The sequence below is a fragment of the Cyprinodon variegatus genome, unplaced genomic scaffold (genome assembly GCF_000732505.1).
Source record: "Cyprinodon variegatus isolate N-32 unplaced genomic scaffold, C_variegatus-1.0 Scaffold453, whole genome shotgun sequence".
NCBI classification, from domain to species: domain Eukaryota; kingdom Metazoa; phylum Chordata; class Actinopteri; order Cyprinodontiformes; family Cyprinodontidae; genus Cyprinodon; species Cyprinodon variegatus.
In genome coordinates this window covers 228,524-238,595 of record NW_015150906.1, presented here as the reverse complement: position 1 = coordinate 238,595, position 10,072 = coordinate 228,524, and the positions used below count along the sequence as shown (strand labels likewise).

At 39.2% G+C, this 10,072-nt stretch overlaps 1 protein-coding gene across 1 annotated transcript in view; it reads left to right on the top strand.

Moving 5' to 3' along the window:
* LOC107093922 (serine/threonine-protein kinase N2-like) overlaps window positions 1–10,072 on the top strand; it is a 41,087-nt gene that overhangs the window by 20,678 nt on the left and 10,337 nt on the right. The window contains exons 7-13 of the mRNA XM_015389270.1: window positions 2,137–2,301; window positions 2,847–2,956; window positions 5,260–5,403; window positions 7,149–7,224; window positions 7,720–7,879; window positions 7,980–8,070; window positions 8,158–8,225. Coding sequence (XP_015244756.1) covers window positions 2,137–2,301; window positions 2,847–2,956; window positions 5,260–5,403; window positions 7,149–7,224; window positions 7,720–7,879; window positions 7,980–8,070; window positions 8,158–8,225 — 814 coding nt within the window. The remainder of the gene's footprint in view (window positions 1–2,136; window positions 2,302–2,846; window positions 2,957–5,259; window positions 5,404–7,148; window positions 7,225–7,719; window positions 7,880–7,979; window positions 8,071–8,157; window positions 8,226–10,072) is intronic.

The following is a 10,072-nucleotide window of genomic DNA, read 5'->3' as shown; positions in this document are numbered from 1 at the left end:
GGTCCCATACAGCAGACCTATAAAGTGCTGCTGGCGCGTCTTCCAACTCCTGTTATTCGCCACAACAACTGATTTTTTTCCTGCTACACCCGGCTACGCTGCTTCGCTTCTTCTTCTTGTTTACTACTGGTGGTTGGCTTTGGTCGCAGTAGCGCCACCTTCTGCTCTGGAGTGTAAACGCTTCGCCTATGAGAAAAAGGAGCAGCGCATGAACCGAACGCAACACACGCGAACCGAACCGAACGGTTCGGACGGTTTTCATAAACCGTTCCATCCCTAGTAATATGTAGCCAACATTTGGAAGAAGAATGTTTTCAAGATGACTTGGCAGCTCTGGACAAACACCAGATAAAGCACTGGGACTTGATCAACAGCCGATACCGCACCGTGACGTCACTAACCAGTAGGTGGCAGTAGTGTTCTTTGACAAACATGGATGCCTCAAGTAAAGAACATGCAAATGAAAATTACTCTTATTTAAAAACACTAATCATTTATTAAACAGTATAATTTCATATTTGAAGAACTTTCAGAAGTTTGAATTCTGAATATGACCGGACTTTTCCTTTGAGGGTGAAACACTCAATCATCAATTTTACCTACTCAAATTAAGTGTAGAAACACTTATTTTAAGAAATGTTTACTCATTTTGCAGTGTGACCTGATTTGGGATCAGGGTTATGCCATCATCCAGTAGAACTTCTGGAGAACCTTTGTTCCCAATCCAGAGCTCCAGTTAGACTGAAATGAGCAGAAATGAATCCTGCTAATAACCTCAGAGGAGGAGTTTGCTTCTCCTGGATGGACCATGATAAGATGGGAGCGCCGGTTCCTCTCAGACGGATCAGTGTTCCACCTGTTGTAGGAAATTTGACCAAAGAGGAAATGAAGCATCCAGATTTAAGTCCTCAAACCGTTATTGGGAAGTTATTCTCCTTCTATGGAAGTTGTTCCATTCAAAATGTTATTTTCAATATAAAGACATAATGCTAAATCCTGCATCTCTCCAGTTTTCTATCTACTTACTGATTTTCTTCCTGACAGGAATCTCTAACTCTGTCTGGTAGCAGCTCAAGGAAGAGATGCAGCTTCTATTTATGAGTAAAATTTCTTATTTTCACACTCGGATAGTGTGCTGCTCTGACCTTTAACCTCAGACTTACCTGTGATGCAGACAGCAGATCAGGGGAGTCCAGGTTTCAGGACATTTCAATGATATTGTTGCACAAAGCTTTGCCTCCCTATTTCTGCTAACTTCCAATTTACGTAATCATGAGTGCAGATGTTTTAAAACTGCAAAAACTGATATAAAGTTCAACGAAAAATTCTTAAAATAAATTATTTTCTTTTAATTTGAGCAGGTAAATACAATGTTTTATAGTATTTTGACAATAGAATAAAAAAAAATTAGATTATGCACTTCCAAGAAGATAATTAGGTGGATTTTTCTCATCGTAAACTTAAATCCTCTAATTTCATTGGAAAGTTTCTTACTTACTGGTTCAAAACAAGGGAAAATACACTTATTTTATGTGGCTTTTGTTATGACTTATTTTTAAATTTTTTCAGTGTAAAGAGAGCAGGATAATATCTGAGGATGGTTCTGGACATTGGAAGGTTTCCTTTCTTAGAAATGACATGGCTGAATCCTGGGGAGTTAAAAAACCCAACATGTGTTAAAAAATCGGTTCAGTTGGACTCCTAAAGATGTTTGCATGAAGAATTGGATGAAATAACACCTAAAACTCTTCATTGCTCGGTTCCTTCTGAGCCCAGAACGCTCAGAGGTGGAATCGGGTCGGGAACGTCAGGAAAACCTGGACCCGGATCCATCATTACCACTAAATGAAACAGAGATAAGAAATCATGACATATTTTAGCTTCATTCTTAGTAAAGGATGATAAACGATCAATGGAAACATCCAGAACCTTCTTTAGATATCAGCTTTAGTTGCTAATTGAGTTCTAGAAGAATTTTGGAGTCATGAAGGAACCCAGAGTCTAAAGGTTTTAATCCTGAATGTTCTGGTTTTTTTTGGTGCCGCCCAGATGATGCTCGGATCACATCGATTTATCATTTCCACCAAACTAGACGTTGCTGTGATGTTCGAGTCTCTAACTGATGTTTTCCTTCAGGTCGCTTGGAGGTTTGTCTGATGGGGTGTCAGGACCTGCTGGAGTCCGTTCCGGGTCGCAGCGCCTCCCCCTTCTCCCGGCACTTAGCGGATGGGAGGTCGGTGAAGGTGAAAGGTTCGGGACGGAGTGCCAACGGGAAGACGGGGAAGTCGGATGAACTTTCCTGTAAGGGAATCCTGCAGTTTCTGAGATGTTTGCTCTGGAGGTTTATGGATGATGGTTCAGTAATGTTAATGGTGGTGATGATGTTTAGATTTTTTTTTTTTCCTTTCCATTGTATGAAGCAGAAATGATGGAGAGGAAGTTTTTTATAATAAAAACTTCTGCTGGAAAACATTCTGGATGAATGCTGTTTCACTAAGGAGGTTTTCCTTCCACCAAGTTTCCCTGATCCAACCAGCAAATCAGATTTTTTTTACATTTTCTTTGTTTAATGTTTCCAAAATAAAACCAATCATCAAGCAGCATCTCCTTTAATGTCAGTTGGTAAAAAAAAATCAGGATTTTGTTTGTTCCAAATTTGGAAAACTTGTTTTATTGCTTTACTTTTAGTCTGATCCAAACTCCCTGCAGACCCTGCAACACGTCTTTCCCTCCTGGTTCTGGGTTTTTTTTTTTTCCAATGTGAAAGAAAAGTTTGGATGTTTAAGTGGTGAGGAATGAAATCCGGATCAGTTCTCACCTTCTCCCTCATATTTGCTGTGTTTCAGCTGAGGTCAGCGCCGTGCTGAAGGTGGACAACCGGATCGTGGGTCGGACTCACTGGAGGCCGCAGGGAAAGGAGGCCTGGGGTCAAAACTTCACCACTGAGCTGGAGCGGGTCAGTTGTCTGTGTTTTGGATGATTGATCATCGTTTTGGATTTATAAAAACATTTTTTAAGGGTTCTGTGCTTATTGGTCTGAATCTGGATCCTCGGTTTGACATCCAGTGAAACTAAAGACGACTTTTATGGTTTGATTAAATTTAGGAACCTCAGTCAGATCTCAGACGACAAAACTGAGAAGAACTAAACTTCTTATTCAAAGTGAAACTAGTTGGAAGAGATTTGAACGTTTCCCAGATTCCCTCAGAAACCTGGAATCAGGATCCCAGGTTTCTGAGGGAATCTGGGAAACATTCAGACATCTCAGCAGATGTAAGTTTAATAAGAACTTCCTCTAGGATCTCTTCTTAACATGTTCACTCTGGAAGTCGGGGTAAGAACTCAAAAACGGTTCCTAAATAAAATCTTCAGAGCTGTTTTTTTTCATCTTTTTGTTCAGTTCCAGTCACACTCAGAAGATGTCCAAAGCTGATAGAGACAAGCCTGCAGACATTTGTGACATTTTTTTTATGTCCTCCTTTATAAAACATCTCCAGCTCAGTTAGATTGAACATCTGCAATCATCAAGTCTGTCCACAGACACTCAGCTGCATCACTGACTGGCAGCAATTACCCAGAAGGAAAACCTTCTGGCTGCAACTTCCTTTTTAAAGTAAAACATATGTAGGATATCTTGCATTTTCTTAGATTACATTTCATCAACTGCTTTTTCACTCCATAACACATCACCAAAATAAAAATCTGACCAAAATGCAATTTTCCTCTAGTGGGTTTTTCTTTTTTGTTACATCTTTTTCAAATATCTTTTGTTGAAACATGATCATATTTTTACCTTTGGGAATAAACGCTGACGACATAAGCTGTGAAAAGTTATTCCCAACATGGTAAGTTCTAGATCCTCGAAGGTTCAACAGCAACGGGAGATGTTTTTTGATTTCTCAGAGATATAAAGTGTGGAGAAACCATACATCTCCACAGACGCATGGCCCGTTGATACAGCTGGTACAGCTACACCTTATGGACAAAGGACATTCTTTTGAGGACCAGAATGTTCACATTTTGGACAAAGAGGACAGGTGGTTTGAGAGGGGTGTGAGGGAAGCCATCTATGTTAAGAAAAAACAAACTTAAACAGAGGGGGTGAAGTCAGATTTCCACTTTCAAAAACCTACAGTTGATTGAGTTGATTCCTACAGAGCCCCCTAGGGGACATAGGGAAGTTTTTTCTTTTGCGTTCCTTCGCAAAACCTTTTGCGTGAGAACGCAAAACCTTACTTCGGTCAAGTTAGAAAGATATTCACAGATTCAGACTTCCGGGATCAATAACTCTCGTTGTTGAAACACAAATGGCACAAATTACCATTTGCAGACGGTCCCTAACCACTCGCCTGGCCGCTGCCTGTGCATAGAGATCAATGTAATACATCCAGCTCGGAGAACGGCTCGTTTTTCTCAAAATTAACGCTTTTTGATTCTTGTAATACGTGGTCTGTGCTATGAGGACACGAAAGAGGCGCCATTTGTGTTTCAATAACGAGAGTTATTGATCCCGGAAGTCAGAATCTGTGAATATCTTTCTAACTTGACCGAAGTAAGGTTTTGCGTTCTCACGCAAAAGGGTTTTGCGTGGGAACGCAAAACTTTCACAAAAGGTTTTGCGAGGTAACGCAAAAGAAAAAAAAAATTCCCCATGTCCACTAGGGGGCTCCGTAGATTCCCACTATCATCCAAACCCCCATCCCACTACAGGGGAAAAGCACACATCTCGCCTGTCAGCCAGGCCAACAATCCCCTCTAACGACCCCCCCTTTCAGAGACATAGACAGGTATTGGGTATTACAGGGTAACAAAGAGACCAAACGAACTCCATTCCAAAGACGTGGAACCGTTTGTCTGGTTCAATTTGCATGTTTTCCAAGACAAAACAAGGCTTTGTTTTTGGTCCACTGTATAAAGCCTTGAAATCACTAATTTTGAAATTTTGAATTAAAAAATCTTTCTGGATGAGAAGCGAAACGTCTTCAAACTTGGGCACAAAGTCCAGTGAATAGTTTTTATTTTATTTTTTTACTTTTTTTGAATGATTATGACCTGGATGACAGAATCTTCACCAGCAAATGTCTGGAATGTCTGAATACTTTTTTTTTATAGTGTTGCTGCTGTAGAAATCATCATTCTGACCTCTGGAAGTCCGAGTTATTGTAAAATTTGCTGGAATCCAGTTCCACATTTCCCTAATGAGATGCTGCCATGTTTTCCTGTACTTGATCCTCATATCTGAACTGTGTGTTTTTCCAGTCCAGGGAACTGGAAATCGCTGTGTACTGGAGAGACTGGAGGGCTTTGAGCGGGGTGAAGTTCCTGCGGCTCGAGGACTTCCTGGACAACCAGAGACATGGAATGTGTGTGGAGCTGGAACCTCAAGGGATCCTCTTCATCGAGGTTCGGTTCTTTCGCTGTTCCACTCTAAACTTGGGCCGGTCCACATAGGAACAGACCTGGGAATGTTCCTTTGATGATTATTAGAGATGGCACCAATGGAGACAAATCCGATCAGAGTCCGTCTTCAACCCGGTGTTCTGATAGTTCTTATAAACTCTTTCTCTCTGCAAAAAAAAAAAAGAAACGATGCAGTTTATCACCGTCTCTTGAGTTTAACGACTGAGGATTTCAAATACATCACTGCACTTTGTATACTTCAGGGAAATGTCTCTGACCGACTGCAGACTTTTTTACTGACTGTTTTTTTTTTTTAAATTATTTATAAATTAAATTTAGGGGTATCTTCCTTCGTTTACTTGTGTTCAGTTCTGACTAGAACCTCAAGTTATTATGGCTTTTTTTTCTCAGGACATTACTTTGATGAAGGTCCCAAAGCTCAAAATTAAATTGGGTAAAAAGGCTTTTAAATTTTCACCTGGCATCATTTCCAGGTGGATTTACAGTTATCCTCCATAGTCGCCTTGGGGAAATTTAAATACATTTTAAAGTCCAGATAAAGTACTTGGTTACTGCAGCTACCCTAATGTTTAAATTGATTATATATACTTTTTGTATTTGTCTTGTATTTTGGATTTTTTTTATGTTAATCCTGCTGTTCTGGCCAGGATACTTTTGGAAAATACATTTCTAATCGGACTTTTCTCCCTGTAAAAATAAAGGATACATCAGAGATGGGTAGAGTGCCCAAAAACCTGAGTAAGAGTAGCACTAACTACTTTAATATTTCTTAACTCGAGTAAAAGTACAAAAGTATTCAGGAGAAAGGCTACTTTATTGAATACTAAAAATCAGATTTAATGTCAATAAACTATGCTGGCAAACAGACTTTATGTGCAAGTCCTGGTATTTGAAAGATTTAAATCCCTAAAGAATACAGATAAATGTCATGAATATACAAGAACAAATTCATGCAGAAAAAAATACTTACAAAACAATCCTTACAATGAGAATTGTATAAATGTTAGGACAGGATAAGGAACTTTCACTGCTAATATTGACTGTACACCTGATTGTGGAATAGTTCAAATCACTCACAGTAGTCGGATATTTTACTCAAGTAGGAGAAGCAATATTTAACAAGAATATTACTCAAATAAAAATAAAAATTATGGCACAGTAAAACTGCTCCTAATAGTATATATTTTTCAAGTAAATATAACTAATTACTCCCCACCTCTGGGATGCATTCAAACAAACAAGATCACATCGTCTGCATAGAGTGTAATTGGGTATTTCTCCACGTTTCTAATCAAGTAGAAATAATCTACAACCTGAATGATAAATTTTAATTACTTTTCTTTTTTAACAAATCTTTTCATGTATACATTAGATTAAGCTGATTGGTGGCAATGTTGCCACACAACAAGCAGGTCAAATGTTTAAATGTAGGTGTTGCTGATGGAAGTGTCCACGTTGGTTTCTTGCCACTGTCAAAAAATTATTAATCATTTATTATTTATTTTTATTCTTTTCCTTGGGTATGAGTTGTTTTTCTTATGTCTGTGTTGCCTGAGATGAACCAGTGACCAATCCTGGGGTCTTCGCCTTTATTCTGTGACCACTGGAGTGGTCCCCCCCCATTCCCTCTCTTGTGGTTGAATTTCTAAAACGATAAAAAGGCTGAATGATTGATTAAATGTTTGATTTTAGCTCCTGAATCCTCCAGTTTTATCCTTTATTTCCAGGTCACATTCATCAATCCTGTCATCGACCGTCCGTCTAAACTCCAGAGACAGAGAAGGATTTTCCCAAAGGAAAAAGGTGGGAATTGTTTAATTAAATTCCATGAATAACTCCTGTTGTTTTCAGAAGTTTTTTTTTTTTTTTTTGGTAAATTTTCTCCTTTTATCTTTTGAAAAAATCCATGTCTGTAAAATATTTTCCCACCAACTTTGTTATTTTGCTAAAGTTAAAAAGACGCTCATGAGGAAAGAACCCATCATCTCCTGATTGGTGAGAGAAATAAGTTCTGGTACGGACTTTCCAGAACTACAGGTCCCAACATTTAGCTGATGCTGCTTTAATGCCCTGATCTTTTAGAGCTTTCTAGAACTACCTTATGGTAGCTTTATTAATGTTATGCTGCATCAGATCCAATATCTGCAGAAGGTTCGTCGTCAGGTTTTCCAGTGAAATTCCAAAATCCTTTTAGGACTTTTTTTAAACAACCATGAGTGCTTGAGGACTCTAGTCCATCTAGGAAAAACCTTCTGGGACTCGTATCCAAAATGGCCTCTTTTTGATTCATTCCTTCAGGAAAGAACTTCCTTCGCGCCGCTCAGATGAACATGAACTTTGCTACATGGGGCCGTCTGATGATGAGCTTCCTGCCTCCCTGCAATTCCCCGGATGCCATGAGTCCTCCGTTACCGGCTCCTGACTCTGGCTCGACATATTCCAGCGGTTCTCCAGCCCGGTGAGAGTCTCAGACGTCTGCAGGAACGTCTTTAAGGAGCAGCAAGGAGGATCTTGTCTTGGTTTTGGTTGCTGTCTAGTAAAACAGTTTTCTTTCTCAGAGAACATACTGGAACCAGGCTGAATTTTTCTGAAGAACCAATCGGTAGATCTCCACGTCCATCAAGGAAGGAGACGAGAGAGTCCTCACAGGTCTGAGCGAAGAGGTTTAAAGTTCAAACTGTGGAGATGATCTTAATGATGATAAGGCAGACATTTCTGAACTGTTTCTCTTTTCAGGAAAAGTCTCCTGATTGGAAAAGCAGCCTGAAACCCAGAAGACAAGCATCAACACGTCCTCCTCAACAGTGAGTGTAATTTAACCGTGTGTTGATTGATTCTGACCATTAGATGGCGCTACAGTCTCATCCTGATTCAGTTAAAATATCTTTTTTTTTTCAATAATTTCCATCACTGTACTGCAACTTATGCATTAGATACATGTTTCCTGCTTTTCCGTCCGTCCATCTCAGTGAACATGAAAACGTGCTTCACATTCATCCGTTCATATTCATTCTCTCCTGTGAAATCCCTTAACTAGATTTGTTTAAATTTTAGTATATGTCAGCTAAAACATTACAGTAATTAAGTCAATATCAACATAAATATACTAATGTTAGATAAGATTAAAACGGCTCATTCTGTTTCCAGAAATAGCCTTTGTGTTTTATGGGGAAGAAGGGAAACACAGGTGTATACAAAAGGAAATTTAGTTTTGTACAGCTCTCAGGACATTTCCATTTCTTAAATTGCAGCAGTGATCAAATGTAAACATTGGGAGAAAAAAACATGGTGCAAAAAAATGCATTGATATGGTCAGTTTGATGCAGACATTGTGACATGATTTACAGTTTTTCAGTTTTCTTTTATTATGGTGGTGGGAAAGAAGCAGTTTTGGAATCTGCTGGACCTGCTTTGAACGCTGCAAAGCCTCTTCCCAGAGGGCAGCTCTGCAGTTATGAGTCTCTGTCGTCATAAAGGAGCTTTCTGTAAAACTAGAGATAAAGATCAAGTTCTCAACATATTTGGTTCGTTAAGGATGCAGAACCATAACTGCTTTAGACAACATAAATAAATAAATGTTGGTTTAGATTTAATATTAAGGGCTTCATGAAAATCTAGTCTCTCCACTGGTTTATTTAGAACATATGTCTTCAACAGGGGGTCGCGACCCCTAGGAGGTAGTGCATGGGGGTCGTGAAAGTTTTGGATGATTAGACTTTTTATTTTTATATATATTCCCCCCTGCAATTTTTTTCCACTAATTGAAATGTTTTTAAATGCACATTAACATGAATTAAACACACTGTAGTAAACAGATAAATTGAGGCAGAAGATGTCTTTCAGTCATCAATGCTCACATTCAGCGACACACAGGAGCTCTTTCAAGCTGGGAACCGTTTCATTCACAACACCTGTCCCATCAACCAGGAATCAGAATCAGAAATACTTTAATAATCCCAGGGAGGGATTACTTTAGTTACATTACTCTATCTGTAATACAGTGACTATAGGACCAGTTTGATATGACACATTTTCATACAATATATAAAAAATAGGGGGTCCCTGCTCCATCTCGCCATCAGTTTTGGGGTCCTCTGCTTGGAAAATGTTGCAGACCCCTGATTTACGACATACAGAAGATTTGCTCATTCATTTTCCAATTGGTACAATGTGATTAGTTTAATCTGACCCTAAACTGGTTTTGAGGTCTCTCCGTTTTCCAGCCCCCCCCTCAGTGATCACTGGTCCCTGCCTGGGGACTACCATGATCATTTTCTGGCTCTGCAAGCACTTATACATCCAGGAAGGTGACTGTTTAGACTTCTACCTGTGGGGGGCGCTACAGAGGGCTATTAACAAAAAAGCAGCCATAGAAATGGATTCTTCCTCCAGACTTGTTCTCTGGTGGATTAACTTCTCCATAGGATCCTTCTGCTCTTCGTCTGTGGAGAACCTATAGAAGAATCTCATCAGAAACTTATAGGAATGAAGCTCAAAGAGTACAGAAGGAACATGTTTCTTACTTTAAGAAATTTAGAGAACATTAGTCATAATAGAATAGAAAATCCATTTATTGTCTCACAATGGGGAGATTCTGGTGTTTACAGCAGCAAAAAAGATTATAGAAAAAAATGGTCACACAAATATGGTC